A 16,032-nucleotide genomic window follows, 5' to 3' on the forward strand; every position below is an offset into this window, starting at 1 on the left:
TTATTTCTGGCCACTTTATCTCCCTCCACGGCTTAGCACACAATATTGATTGTAAATACTAAAAAAACTTTGGGATAAACTTTGCTTAAAGAATATGACCTGCTAAATAAAATGATATACTGTAGTTCTTTTATGTAAAATGTCAAATACTTTCCATTTATAAAATAATGTTTCATTCTATTAGTTCATGAATATCAGAATTTTCCATCTTATATCAGTTGATAACATACATGATTAAACTGTGGAAGTGTTTGTGTATACTGTCTTCTAGTAACTAGTAACACTCCATAATTACAAAGGTGGGAATAACAGACATGTAGCAAAAGGAAGCTCAGACTGCAGCCTCATACACCCTAACATCACCTTGTGCCCTTTCATTGTATAATCTGTGTGGGTGTTCTCTAAATGGTAGTAGTGAATAAAGTACCATGCCATAAAAAAACCGAGCTGTTTTCTCCACTGGGATAAAGTCTGCTGCTTTATCCCTGATGAAGCCATTTAGATGAAACGTGTTTCAGAGGAAAACTGGGTCCACACCAAGGGTCTCCTAGGAATACCTGTACCTTAATTTTGCTGGTAAAACCCCCTTAACATTCACTTACCCACACACCTTAATAATGTGCCCTATTGACATAAGAAACATAAGAAGCATTGATCCAAGAAAGGGTGAGTGACGCTCATCATTTTATAAGACCTACACTTGATACATAATATGCGAGCCGTTTGATGATCAGATTAACATATACTGGACTTAAGAGGCATCTGTGCCATCAGTGAACTGTATCCAAGTGGGGATAGTAATTATGTTACTATTTATTCTGCTTACAGCTATCTGAATTTAGAAAGAGCGCCATTCACCTAGTACTTGCACCCATGGTGCATACCAAGCCTAGGACTCATCTCCAGTTACCTACATGCTGCATTGTTCAAGCAACATTCATTTCCTCGGCTACCCTGCACAGCACTGCATACTCGATCCATTCCCTGGAGCTCCACCTACAGTATGTCATATATGCAGTATTGTGCAATACACCATGGTAGATTCTCCAACATGCAGTCACTGGTATCACATGAACACCAGTGCATTCAATCCTCCCATCTTTACTGATTGTCAGGCCGAGTTCTGGCTCATACTAGCATCATACACCATCATCCATACAGATACACACATTGGTCTTAGGAGAAGGAATCCTATTAGAGTCTCAATTTTCTGCTATTTTCACTTTCAGTCAGCTAAATCCAATGGTCCTGGCTGAACCCACAAAACCCTAGGGCCATGGCAGGACCCTTTTGTCTTTAGAATGGCATTTGTGGTAAGCACATCATGTGGGCTTTTCCATTTATCCTTCACACTAGACGGGGTAGTTTCTCAGAAACTTGTGATTTCACATACAGCAGTCTATGGAGTTTACACAGTATGCTGTGCAAAACAACAGCCAGTGAGTAGAAGTTCTGTTTGTGAAAATATCCTGCTAATAAGAGAGGTCCGGGGAGATCATGGCCAGACTCGTACCAGGTGACAGGAATGTGACAATAACTCAGATATTCATCACAACAACAGTGGCCCTTATTCAGATCTGATCGCAGTACAAATTTGTTCTCAAAATGGGCAAAACCATGTGCACTGCAGATGGGGCAGATGTAACATGTGCAGAGAGAGAGTTAAATTTGGGTGGGTGTGTTGCAGCGGCGTAACTATAGCACCGCAGCCCCCCACCACCGCGGGGGGCACTGTGCATGTGGGGGCGCCGGGGGCTGCGGTGCTATAGTTAACCCCCCCCCCCCAATCCCCTGCAGACTTACCTATCTCGCTGGTCCCGGCGGCTCCGTTCTTCTGCTGAGGACCACCACAAAATGGCCGCCCCCATATAGCACACAGTTCTCTAAAACTGTCTGCTGTATGGGGGCGGCCATTTTCTGGTGGTCCTCAGCAGAAGAACGGAGCCGCCGGGACCAGCGCGATAGGTAAGGCTGTGGGGGATTGAGGGGGTGTTTGCATGGGTGGTGGGGCGGGGGGGGGGGGGTAGGGGTGCTTGGCGGGGCAGCGGCGCCACTGGTGTGTTGAAACTGAAATCTAAATTGCTGTGTAAAAATAATGCAGACAGTATTTACCCTGCACAAAAACTAAATAACTCACCCAAACCTAACTCTCTCTGCACATGTTACATCTGCCCCACCTGCAGTGCACATAGATGTGCCCATTAACAACAAATTTGTACTGCGATCAGATGTGAATAAGGGCCAGTATGCAGAAGAGCATCTCAGATTACACGATGGGATACAGTATCACAAGGCCACCCCATGTTCTCACACTCTCAGCTAAGGTCACCTGGTCAGAAAAATCGCAATTTCTGCTGTGACATGCAGATAGAAAGGTCACAATTTAGTGTACTCAACATGAATTAATGGTTCCATCCCTACTTGAGTCTATAGTTCTGGCTGTTGGTAGCATAATGGTGTTGGGAATGTTGCCTTGTCACACAACAGCCCCCATTGATACTAATTCAACATTTAAATACAACATTTTATCTTTGGTTCATTTCCATACGCATCCCATTTTCAAATAACTACTTCCATTAGGATAATGTGCATTGCGGCAGAGCCCAAAAATGTAAGCTGGTTCCATAAACATGACAATGAGTTCAGCACACTTCAATGACTCCCTCGTTTATTAGATCTCAATCCAGTATAGCCCCTTTGGTATGTGGTGAAATAGGATATCAGAGGTCATCACAGTAATCTTTAAGGGATGTGGTGAACCATGCAAAGGCGTCTTACCAAAGACTTCTATACCCTACTACAGGCATGTCCAAACTATGGCCCTCCAGCTGTTGTGAAACTACAAATCTCATGGTGCCTTGCCACAGTTTTGCTATTAGGGAATGCTGAAACTATGGCAAGGCATGCTGGGATGTGTAGTTTTACAACAGCTGGAGGGCCACAGTTTGGACATGCCTGCCCTACTAGAAAGAAATACCTAATAAAAATAGAAATTAATAGGTATATTCACTAAAGGTCAATATTCTTGTTAATCAATTTTTAACAAGACGGCCTTTAAAAAGCTGGAGGCGAAGCGCGCGCCGGCTAGCGGTGGTGCCTACTCGTTCGCCTATATATAGCATTGTATTTTTTTTTTTTTCCAATATGTGTTTTATTGAAAACTTTTGCATATTAAACACATTGCGTTCAATACAGACTGAAACATTTTTAGGCATCACAGTAAGAGTTGTAATAGTTCGGTTATACAAATCATTGGTTTGAAAGTTTCAGCTAAAACTCTAGCCATATAAATACAACATGTCCAATGATATTATTAATCCCAAAAATTTAACATGGCCAAAAAGAGAGTGCATTTGGGAGCTTGAACAAGGAAAGAGGGACAGTCAACATATGCTACATGTATGTTTCCGTCCAGCGGTTGGCTTGTTAGCCGGGTGTGTGCAAGGTAGCATACATTGTCTGTTAGCTATACTCCAAATAATCGTGTGTCAAAATGCAACAAAGTTAGGGCTTATATCTAGCCGGTTTTTCTTATTTTCATTTTAAACTAGTAACAATAACCATCTACTACTACTAAAAACCTATTGCCTACCCGTCTCCAGAAGCCGTCGATCCATCCACAGAGTATCCATCTAGTCAAGGTTATGTGAGGGTATAGGGAAATTCAGGGTGATCAGTCAAGAGGAATAGGGTTGTGGTTAGCAACGAGTTGGTGAGAGTACCATGTAGTGTATTGAAAACAGTTATGTATTGCTGTTTTAGTGTGGGGGGGAAGAGTTTGTATGTATTTTTCCCAGCATTGGAAAAGGGAGGGTGTTAGTTTTTCTTTATGTAAAGTCGTTTCTAGCCAGTCCATAGTAAACAGAAATAAGAGTCTAGTAGTTGCCATGTGTACGGTAGGTGCGGAGTCATGTATCCATTGTTGTAGTACAGCCTTCCTGCCCACTGCAGAAAGGATAACCACAAATTTTTTGCTATATTTTGGGATCTGGGGTTGGTCGGTTAGGCATCCAAAGAGTGCCCAGGAGATAGTGCAGCTAAAAGATATGTTCAGGGTTGTGGTGCTGTATTGACATAGGTCATTCCAGAATTTCTGTATGTGGTGGCATTCCCAGAAGCAGTGTAGAATGTCTGCATTTTCCGTAGAGCATTTGGGGCATTTTGTCCCTTCCGCAATACCCATCAAGTGTCTTTTTTTGGGTGAGAGGTATGCTCTATGGAGCATTTTGTATGTCATTTCTTGGTAAGAACTTGCTGGGATAAGTTTTAGGTTAATGCTGAAGGTTTTCATGAGGGTCTCGGGAGAAAGAGAGGGGATTTGGGTTGTCCATTTAGTTATCTCTGGTAGTTCTGTCTCTGGGTCGAGTTCAATGCGTATCCGTGAGTATATGACAGAGGTGGAGTAGGATGTGGTGCGGTGTAGAGAGTCTAGAGAATTTGTAAAGTCCTGGTTCCGCAACACGGACAAGACTGATCGTAGATAATGGGATGCCTGAAAGTATGCAAATTTATGTTGGGGTTGTATGTTATATTTCTGTGATGCCTCCGCGAATGTCAATGGCTTGTTAGAAGCATTTAGCAAGTCTCGTAGGGTCCTAATGCCCGCGGTTCTCCATTCTGCGAAAGGTGTCACAGCCAGCCCTTTTTGGAAATCTAAGTTGCCTACTAGGGGGAGGAATAATGTATGGTGGTGTTGAAGTTTTAATGTTTTCCTAGACTTCTGCCAAGCCCGCACAGTTGTAGTCAGCAATAGATTATCGTGTGTTCGGGAGTGTAAGGTAGAGGGTTTGGCGTGTAGTAGGTAGGTGAGGGAAATAGGAGTACATAGTTGCGACTCTAGCGTTACGTCCGCGTATATGTTGGATGTCGTGATCCAGTCTATCGCGAAGCGCAGAAGGCAGGCCAAATTGTATTGTTCGATATTGGGTAGGTTAGTTCCTCCTCTATTTACTGTTTGTGTCATTTTCTTGTAGCTAATTCTCGGCCGTTTTTTGTTCCAGATGAAATGGGAGATGGCTGCGTTTAGTGTTGTGAGGTCTGATTTGGTTATCAGAAGGGGGGTCATTTGTAGGACATAGAGAAGTTTGGGGAAGCTAGCCATTTTGACCAGATTACAGCGGCCCAACAAATTCAACGGCAGTTCTTGCCAGAGGTTAAGTTCAGTTTGTATTTTGCGTATGATAGGGGTGATATTATGGGAGTATAGGTCCCGGGTATGCGGTGTGAGGGCTATGCCTAGAAAAGTGATGTGATTTGTAGCCCATTTGAAGGGAAAGGGGGTAGTCTGGCAGGACCTCGCTCGCCCGAACATGGCTAGTGCTTCAGATTTTTCAAAGTTGATCGAGAAGCCAGCAAAGATTGAGAACCTGTTAATGGCTGAGACTAGCTGGGGAACGTCTCGGTTTGGATTAGACATAAAAATCAGTAAGTCATCTGCAAAAGCTATAATTCGTAGCTCTCTGTTGCCTATGGTTATCCCAGAGTAGCCTCGCAACTGTGTGATGTGTCTAATGAACGGGTCTAGTGCTAGGTTAAAAAGTAATGGGGATAGGGGGCATCCTTGACGTGTATAGCATTGTATTTTGATTTATGTATTTTTACCCACAGGTTATACCCAGGCTCAACCATGTCATGTAACGGCTGCTGATCCCGTATTTTGTAGAAGGGCAGCAGCGGTAACCTAACTTAAGCTTAACACCAGACACGCCATGAGATCGTGTTACCTTTAAGCTTAACCACGTAGCCCCGCATATTACTGACGAGACAGAGGGTCTGTTGCACAGCCACAGAGCTGATAGATTTGTCAGAAGACCCTCTGTTTTCACAATATTTGTACAGTATATGCTGCAGGGATTACTTACAATTATAATTTCTGCACCTTATGTTGGACATCCATGTCAACAGCGGGAGACAATATTGTAGTCTACTCTATTAAAGTATCAGGCAGCGGCAACATCAGAACCACCCGCAGCCCACTCTCTATGTGTGAAGCATATCACTACTATGTATCTAAGTGAAAACAAATATATGTGCGTGTATATGTTGATGTATAACACAATGTTGCAATAAAAGTGTCCTTTGAACCAGCAATTATCCTCATGCACCTGCAACCCCATTAAAGTTGCTAAGTGACGTAGACAGTTAACTCCTTTGCAAAATCTATACCATAAACTCTATGTCGACAGGTGGAAGTTGACACACCACTTGTAAATTACTGGATAAGACACTTTTCGGTGTCAGTTACTCTGACTCCAGAATTAATATCATGCTGCAGGAAAGTGCCTGACTGTATGCATTGGCTCTCTGGCGAAATATATACTAACAACCCACTGGCCTCTTGGCTAAACACACAGCGTGTCGACTGTGATAGTCGACACATGACCTCGACTTTTTGTCACCAGACACAGCTAACTATCAATTCACTTTAATTTTAAAGGTGACAATACGGCATGTTAAAGGCGTTTTGATTGTGCCACATGACTATCGCTGGGGCCACAGCAAATTTATTCACAGAGGCCCTAGAGCCAATATACAGTCATAAAGGACCTTAACCCGCACATGAGAAGTGCTGCACAGACTGCATAATATTTATCACTATATCATATGAGAATTTTAGATGACACAGAGTCGACTGAAGGAATGTTGCCCAAACCATAGAGGTATAGAATTTCCAGGTGGTTGTTTTTTCATCCTACGGGAACTATAACCTAATTTGGGGATTTATATATACATTCGCCCGCTGCACGGCTCCAGATACAACTTCTAATAAGAAAATCACAGGGACGGTACCAACTCAATTATTTATTTCAAGGTGCAGACATATACGTGGAATTTGAGATAAACCTGTCATACATATCAATGCGATACGAGTAGGCCACCGATTTTAAATAAACACACCTATCCTTCCCCTTGTATTCACATTTAAATGTTACATGTGTGTTTGTCATATTTCGCTTAAGTTTTAAGTAAACATTTAATAAAAGTTAAATTTTATATCATTTAAGGACCTAACAGGTGCACCCGGTAAGGACATACTTTCTCTCTCTCTCCCAATTAAGCTGCCCTACTAGAAAGAAATACCTAATAAAAATAGAAATTAATAGGTATATTCACTAAAGGTCAATATTCTTGTTAATCAATTTTTATCGAGTAGAAAAGGACAAATCAATCTAAATTGATGTTGTATATAAGGAGCAAAAACACACATTTACTAACATTTCAAGTATAAGACATCAATTCATGGAATTTTAAACCATACAAATCAACCTTTAGTAAATGTACTAACTAAAAGCAGCAAAATAAAATGGAAAATAAAGTACAACAAAGTGATTAAAATACATCAAGACTAACACATTTCTGGTGGTTTGTACTTAATTGATATCAACCCATTTTCTTAATCTGCAGTTGTTATAAAGTTTAGGTCAAAGTGAAAACTTATTAGTCTGATTTCAGTAATCATGCAAACCCAGTGGCATAATTTTATTTTAGATTTTTTGTGTGACTTTCACTGCCTTGAAATCTGAGTCATTAGGCATCCATTATATAATCTGCTACTTTGTCCAACCTCTACAGCTTCCCTCTCCCGCCAGACCTTACTGACTACTCGTCACCTGGACAAAGCCACCCTCCAGTGCTGCATGGATGTACAGTTCTGCATCCCCTGGTCAGTGTCTGATTTCAGCACTGCACAATCCCCAGCAACCCTCGGGGGATGGGTTGGAAAAAGAGAGAGAGAGAGATAGAGAAAGGGAGAGAGAGAGATGAAAGTGGCAGAGATGAAGTTGATGCTGGAAGGGGGCAGCAATGAGAGAAACTGATGATAAAAGGAGTATTGGAGTGACACAGATGAATGAGACAGATAGGGGAAAAGGAACAGAAATAAAAGACAACGGGAGTGGGGACTTGAGGGATGAAGATGAGTGAGACAAATAGGGAAAGAGTAAACATAAGGGACAGATAAGAGAGCGAGAAATGGGGGAGGGGGGCAGATATGAGAGAGAGACATAGGGTAGATATTAAAGAGATGAAGGGGGGGGGGAGGTGATAGAGACATAATATGAGGGACAGATAGGCAGATGTTGACGGAAGCACAGAAAAAATATATTTTTAAAAATAATTGGAAACTCTACTGTGGTAGGTGTATAAGGTTTACTACAAAGAAAAATTACTTTTTTTTTTAAATGTAATGTATATGTGCCAGTTTATGCATCAGTAAACAAAACATGGGCGATTGGTCTTCATTTTTTTTTTTTATGATGCTACAATTCAGGATATTTCCGCAAGTTTTCAACTTTTAGAAGCAGTTCAAGTATCAAATCATAGGGCCCGATTCAGGTATGCAAAGCGGCCGATTATCAATGCACTGCAAATGGGCCGCAATGTGCATGCGAGATGCCTGCTAGCAAAGGAATCCTGCTACTTTTTTCCTCCGCTAGGGGATTGACGGGAAGAAGGTGTCTGGAGGCAGTGGTGGAAGTTTGTCCCAGTGGCCTGGAGGCAAGATAAATATTGGTGTCCCCTAAATAGTTCAGTAGTAAGGTGTCTGTCTCCAGTAAGACAGGTCATGGGTTCTAATACAACGTGTGCCACTTGCAAAAATGATGTTAGGATGGGGAGTCAGCCACAGAAGCCATATTGACAGCTTTCAATTAACTAAATAAAACTTGCAGGGGGAAGAGGTGCCCCCTTGGGAGCAGGAGCCCGGCTGCAGATGATTCCATTGCCTCCCTGAGTTACGCCTCTGTCGGGAGGTGCTAACCAGAGTGCAAAGAGAAAAAACACTAGGCGTGCCCAAGCAAGGGGAGGGTGTGTGACATCAACTCAAGCTAGATATGTTTGCATTCATTGTAGGTGCTGAGTATGTCCCTGGCTACTCCTAGCTTGCGATGACTTGTGCCCTGTGGAAATATCATTTGATGGTGAGCGGCTTGCAATGGGATTTACGCTTGGCTGCAAATACTTCGCTAGCCATATACATACGTTTGCACAGATTGCACATGAATTGTCAACGGGAATAGCGTTGCTGCGTCTACCTGATCGCTGGCTGCTACTAATTTGCTCTCCTGAGATCAAGTCTGAATCGGGCCTGTAGTTCTAGCGTCTCTAAAATTTGCCTATACTCTAATAATAAATGTCCCAGGAAGTTTAATGATCTTAAATGACCAGGAAGTCCTATGGTATTTAGAAGGTATTTAGTCCATAGCTCTTGTCAGCTCCCAGCACTAGGATGTGTGCCTATGTTATTTTTGTTTTATTGATACATTTTTGTTTTATCTATAAACCATTATTTTTCAGTGAGACTTTAGATACTCATTCATTCTACCAATTTAATGGCTAATTAGAGTGTTCTGGATCTAACTGGTAGCAAACTACAGAATTAATGGACCTGAAAGGACAGCTGATTCTGTTGTACAGCTCAGGTTGGTATATACATTAAATGAAGTTGAGCTTTAGCAGAACTTTGCCTGTATGCCACCTTTATCCACCTATGCCTCTAAGGCCTGATTCAGAAATAGATGCTATACAGTAGCAGATGCAACCTTTGACCCTGCTGAGATACCACTGAAAAATTATGGAATTGCTGCAGCCAATGGCTTATCTATTGTGATACCCACAAATGGCGCACCATCTAGTGGACAAAGGTCATACTATCAGACTTGTGAGCAATCCTATGGTTTCTCATATTGGGGCAGATGTATTAAGCCTTAACAAGAGATAAATGTAAGGGTGATAAAGAGAGATAAACGTCCAGCCAATCAGCTCCTTACTGCCATGTTACAGGCTGTGTTTGAAAAAAGTCAGTAAGGAGCTGATTGGCTGGATCTCTCTTTATCACCCATGCATTTATCTTTTGTTAAGGCTTAATACATCTGCCCCAGTGTCTGAGGCTATTTGGCTGCGTGTGTTAGCGGAACAGCTTTTTCAGACACAGTACATTACATTGGAATGGTCCCAGCACACCCACCAACTTGAGCTAACCTCCACATCACCGCACAGGTATGCCATGAAGTTTTGAACTACATCCCCTGGTGGTAAGTTAAACAGAACCATGGTGTCTTGTTGGAACTGGCCATTATGTGCACATAACAGTACTTTCTGATATGGTTATGGGAAAATATAACAGTACTGTTCTTGGTCACCTTGCTTAACCTCTAGTAGACTGCTATTGTAGAATGGTCCATGGATGGCAGCACTAATGGTATACTTATAGAAAATAATAAAATCATTATAATGTCTTGACTTTTAAAGATGATCCATAATTGCAAACATTTTGAACATGTAAAATGGACTCTAAAAAACATACCTTAATTGTGGGGAAAAATGCAGCAAACTGTATATTTATCATATATTATTTAAATAATGGATTTGCAATTTTATGACTGCACATGACATGGCAGTGTTGGGTGCTTGTTCCTGCATTACACACTTTACTCTCACATCAATCTCCCTGCAAAAACTCACTGAGCGATCTGTCAGTGACATACTCAGCATCCTCTGACAGGTGTCTTTTGGCAGGGTCTGATTTAGGGTCAAGGTCTATTGTTAAAAACATAGGAGCTGTGAACAGTGCTGTGTGGGTGTGGCAGGTAGCAAGAATGTACATCCCTACGCTATCGGCCCCAGTGTCTCCCCACATATGTAAAAAGTATAAAACCAGCATGCTTTTGTGAAGTTATTACATTAAATTTGAATACTTTTGGTTTATGACAGACTGTGAGACCTGTCGTGGATGGTCATCATGCTGTCATGATGAAGGGCCACTGTATGTGGAAGCCTGGAGCTGTAGCTTCATCTGTCCCATTGTTAATTTGCCCTTTGTGTTAGGACTATAGAAATGACAAAAAGAAACATTGTCAAATAAAAAACAGAATTTAAAATTGGTTAGATTATACGCAGTCAGTATGCTAACAAAGTTTTGACTCGACCAATCAACACGTGTGTTATTATAATGCCAAAATACACATAGATTAGTATACTTTTATTACAAAAACCAAAGTGAGAAAACAAGCATTCTGACTCAATGTTATCTTAAGCTGGGTACACTTTAGACAACACTGAAAACAATATGATGTCGCTCAGGGTTTCCCTGACAAACGATATTGCACCTCACACTGAGCCATTATTACAAAATATATCTCAGTGGCCATATCTAGTAGAATTCTGTCATTGACGATACCCTCAGGTTGAGCCACATGTACAGATGAAAAAAGCTATGATAGTTTATGACTCCCCGGAGCGCTCATTGTTAACGATACAGTGCATACACACTGGAAGCTATGCACAAAACTGTTGTTATGGACTGTTCGTTATCGTGTATATCGACTAAAACATCACCCAGTGTGTATGCACCATGAGTAACTTTTTTTCTGCTCTTAATGTCTTATATATCCAATACTTTAAAGTGAAGTGGAAAGCCTCTATGCCAAATTCCACAAAATGCCTGTTTGCTATCTTATTAGAAGATGCCAATGCCCTGCATGACCGTTTGCTACAGAACATAGATACAATATTTTTCAGAATATATTTTCTATTGCGCCATAGATTTTTGTTCATATAGATAATAGAATTTTAGAAATTTTAGAAATAGAAATAGATAGTTAGAATTTGGCAGCCATACAAAAAAAACATTTAAAAAAACATGAGTTTTTTTTTACAAAATCTTGATAAATATTGGGTCTAACATGCAGTTTTTTTTAAACAAAAGTATAAAAGCTAGAACATTTATTTAGCTCATTCATTTTATAGCACCTTGTTAATAAATGACAAAAGTTAAAAGAAGCATCATTTCAGAACACAGTATGCACAATTTGTCATGGAATAACACCACAACAGAAAACATGTTGTATAACATGTATAACAGCATCACAAAATGCATATAGAGCATATGTTAGTTGTCATCTATTTTAGCACATTTCATTTTTCCCTTCTACTCATTTAAGCTCCACATTTTTATTTCATATATTCAAAAATGCTGTATTTATTAAAAGCCAGGCACTGGATTTCCTAAAGTTTTTATAATCCATCAAAAAGCTATCAATCTCAGTTTACCGTATATATAGATACCATAAGGCAGATATAGGAACAGGCAAAACAAAAAAAATCCTAGTTGTCAAGCTTTTTTTTTTTTACTAACCGTTTGTTCATAAATTGTTGAAATTGTGATCATATAATATGTGATTCTTAAAATATGACGTGACTATACATGGAGAACAGTACGATGTCTTAACTTTAAGGAGTTTGTTCTGTTACTTTAGCTGAGTGTTATTATGATACAGAATAGTGTCTATAGCTACAACACAGATACTGATATGAAAACAAAATATGGACATGCTTTCCTTTCCTAGTGTGCCTGCAGCTCAGCCATCGCCAGCCTTTGTATATTGAACACCACAGAAGCTCAATTAGCCCAGATAAAAGGGAACCGAGAAGCACAGAACAACCACCAAGGTTTGTACAATAAAATGAATAATACATTCTTCTTGAAAGAAATTGTTATATACAACTATGCTCAACATCATAAATGTCAGGTATCTTAATAGTAACACCTTTTGCCTCCCCCCCCCCCCCCCCCCACACTCCCCTTCAGGTAGCAACCCTACATGGCAGCTCCATTCCACCTGCATGGGTTGATTGACGCAGTTTGCCAGTCTCATGCAAGCACACAGGCAGCCTAGCTGGAGTGCATACAGCAATCTATTCCTATTTTATAGAAACCCAATACTGTGGATGCAAAGAGTTGATGTATTGTGCAAAAGGAAATTACTGATGTAGTCTAAATTGTGATTCTTCTGAAATGATAGAAAATTGTAAAATAAAAAAAAAAAAGTGCATTTAAAGCTTTGTGGAAAACAAGATTGTTATCTTGTACAAGTATACAGTCTTTTCAGTCAACTCTCTTTGCAAATCAGACCCCATATGCAACTAATTACTATACACAGCATGAGGATACACATTTCACAGCAATTTATGTTTAATGATTTAAGGTATGAGGTAAGGTACACTATGATGCGGATAGTGCATTAAAAATGTAATTTACCTCATTTTTGCAAAGGAAGGCAAACTGGATTATTTCAAATAAACTAAGAGATAATTAGCAGACAATGCTAAAACTGGCAAAAAACCTTCCTCCAGGCGACTCCTAATTTCAGTATTACTGGCACAAAGTGGCGACAGATTGTGCTTCGCCACTGATATATTTACATAGCAGAAACCCACAGTGCAGAAAACGTGAGGTTCAATGATGCACTAAATTAGCAACAACCATTTGCAGTGTTAATTTGCTTCTTGTATATATCCAAAGCTACAACTTGCAAATCGCTATTCCGCATAGAGTTACTTCTTAATCATTACAATTAAAAAGAATTATATGGCCATCAAATCCTGACCTGGCATAACACAGGATTAATACAGCTAACCATCTCAAATGTTCATTTCTTCAAATCAGACCTGATTTTAATTTTACATGACTAAATTCAGCTAAGAGCAGCACTTGCATTCAGCTTGTGATGTAAGCCTTAAGTACACACTTTGCATTTACTGAAGGTATGTGGAATTTTTTAGGATATAAAACAAGAAAAAATAAGAAAGGAAATGAGACAGACAAGCACAAATATATAGCAAATACAGATGAAGGATAACTAAAATAAAAAATATTTAAATCAATACAAGTGTGAGAAAATGTGTTTTATAAGTCAGGGCAGAAGACATTTTAAATAAAGATGGTTGAAAAAAAAGGGTCCTTTCATGATGCAAGAGAACAAAACAAACTTTATCACACATTGTGGTAAACACAGGAGATGAGACACTGGGTTAATAATTTTTTATACCTTTCCTAATCTCTGATGCTCTTGAAAAGCAGAAATCAATTCGTAGGCCCAATTTATTTTGTCAGCACTTGGAGTAAACTGCTCCTGGACAATAGGAATCTGGCTTGGGTGAATCACCTGCTTACCTACAAGAAGATTAATAACACCAGAAACATGAATCAACAACAGATGTTCACGCAAAATGTGTCAAACATTCAAAGATGAAGAATGCCTCCCGGACTAGACATTAAATAATAACAAATAATTACTGTAATAGCGTTCCTTTTTTATCCCTGGCACTCCAGAGCAGCATGAATCCTTTCCTTGTGCTCAGGCGGCATGGAAGGATAAATGCAGCCTTGACTCAATTCAGAGCGCTCTAAAATAATACAAATAATCAGTTCTGTTTTAAAGCAAACAAAAAAGAAGCCCTATTTTCTTACTTTATTGTCTAGCTAGCAAAAAGAGGCTGATAGCAGGAATAAACCCCATCAGGAGTGGAAGACCCTATGCTATTAAACAGGTTAAATGTGAAGTTTATAAGAGAAAAAAAAATATTTTGTTCTATTTAGAAAAGGATACAAAGTAATGAAAGCCCAACATGCAGTCAAATGATACAGGGCTCTCTTTCTTATGGGTTCCACCAGCAATCATGAAACCACATTTACAATTATCATGTTAATGCCACAATAAATGTATGGTGTCTTAAAGAGGTAAAAGATTGTGGCTTCAACTCTTTGCTAAAATAATATATTATTACAAGCATTATAGTATTAACCTGAGCCAATTGCTGTTGTATATTATTAATTGTATAGTTTATTTAAAATAGTGTGCAAATGCTAAAGGAATTTTGATTATTTTGATTATTAAAACTTCTTTTCATAGCAGTTCAGTAGTTTAAACACTATGTAAAAAGTTTTCAGTATCCAATGATACAGGTAAAAATTATTAATAATACTTTCCCATATCAGTGTATTTATTTTAACCTTTTTTGCTTAATTTAATGTAAATCTCTTGAATTTCCAATGGTTTGGAGATAATGGAAAGAGTTCAAATATATCTAATTAGATTACAGCTGTTACATTCTTCATATACGTACCTCCTAATAAAAAAAAAATTGTGAGGAGGGTAGAGGTAATTTTAAGCACTTGAAAGTGTCAGGTTTCATTAATCATTGTTGGCCTTTAACGACCATTAATGTCTTCACTGAGAAATATATTGAGCACTTCATTATTCCTATGTTAAAGAACAGTCACTTGTAGGCTGCATTTGTGGTATTATTTGATCTTTTCTTATATATTTTTTTCAGATTATAAAGACTTATTTCAGAATCAATAAAATCATTTAAAAAAAAGATCTATTTGTTAATAAGAGCTTTCAGTGAGAAAAAAAGACACAAAACAGCAACAATGTATGATTCCTCTTAGAACTACAAATGAAAACTATATTTTATGCAACATTTATTTATAGAGGGAGGACATTTTATTGAAGCATGTGTTTACTAAAATAATCATATATAAGACTTATATATAACTACTATATAAGTCTTTGGCATAACTTTTAAACTAAAACACTGCAAAACTTTTACTGCAACAGAACCAGAACAGTAATTCACATAATTTGTTTAAATTTTATAAACAAATATCACCTGTAAATGTCTCCACAGGAACAGTTACATGTAAAAGAGCTGGTATAGATTTGACACTTCACAAAGGCTGCATAATCTGTTTAAGCTCAAGCGCTATATTGTCTGCTCAAGGTATCGAACACCACTTGACATATCGTTCTAGGTCCATTTGTCAGCTACGTAGGGATTATAAAGCATAATGCAAACTCTTCATGTGAGGGTCTTTAACCATAACAAAGCAAGGTGTGCCTGCAGGGGCGGATTGGGAATTAAAACCAGCCCGGGAAAAATCTTGAAGCAGCCCAAGGGGGGGGGAGGGGGGTTTGTTGTTGCGCGCCGGAGGCGTGCCCGATTTTTTTAGGGGGCGTGGCCTATCAATATGGGGGTGTGGCCTATTCCAGCAAGGCCACGCCCAATTTTTGCCGCTGTGAGGGCATGGCTAGTGGCTCTCTGAGCTGCTGGCTATGTCCCAAGCCCCTCAGGCTGCAGAATAGGCGCATGCGTACAGCGTTTATTCTACAGCCTGTGGGGCTGGGGAGATAGAGATGGGCGGGGGGGAAGGGGGTGACAGGGGGTCTCCCAACACAGTAGAGTGGCAGG

The 16,032-nt window shown here is 39.7% G+C and overlaps 1 protein-coding gene across 4 annotated transcripts in view; it reads right to left on the reverse strand.

Moving 5' to 3' along the window:
- CLYBL (citramalyl-CoA lyase) overlaps nt 1–16,032 on the reverse strand; it is a 400,072-nt gene that overhangs the window by 42,900 nt on the left and 341,140 nt on the right. For 3 of the 4 annotated variants that reach the window (XM_083168635.1, XM_083168636.1, XM_083168637.1), the window contains exon 7: nt 13,827–13,951. The exons of the other annotated variant lie outside the window; for it this stretch is intronic. In XM_083168635.1, the coding sequence (XP_083024761.1) occupies nt 13,827–13,951 (125 nt within the window). The remainder of the gene's footprint in view (nt 1–13,826; nt 13,952–16,032) is intronic. 4 annotated transcript variants of the gene reach the window in all.

The sequence above is a fragment of the Crinia signifera genome, chromosome 2 (assembly GCF_055691185.1).
Source record: "Crinia signifera chromosome 2, ASM5569118v1, whole genome shotgun sequence".
Lineage (NCBI taxonomy): Eukaryota > Metazoa > Chordata > Amphibia > Anura > Myobatrachidae > Crinia > Crinia signifera.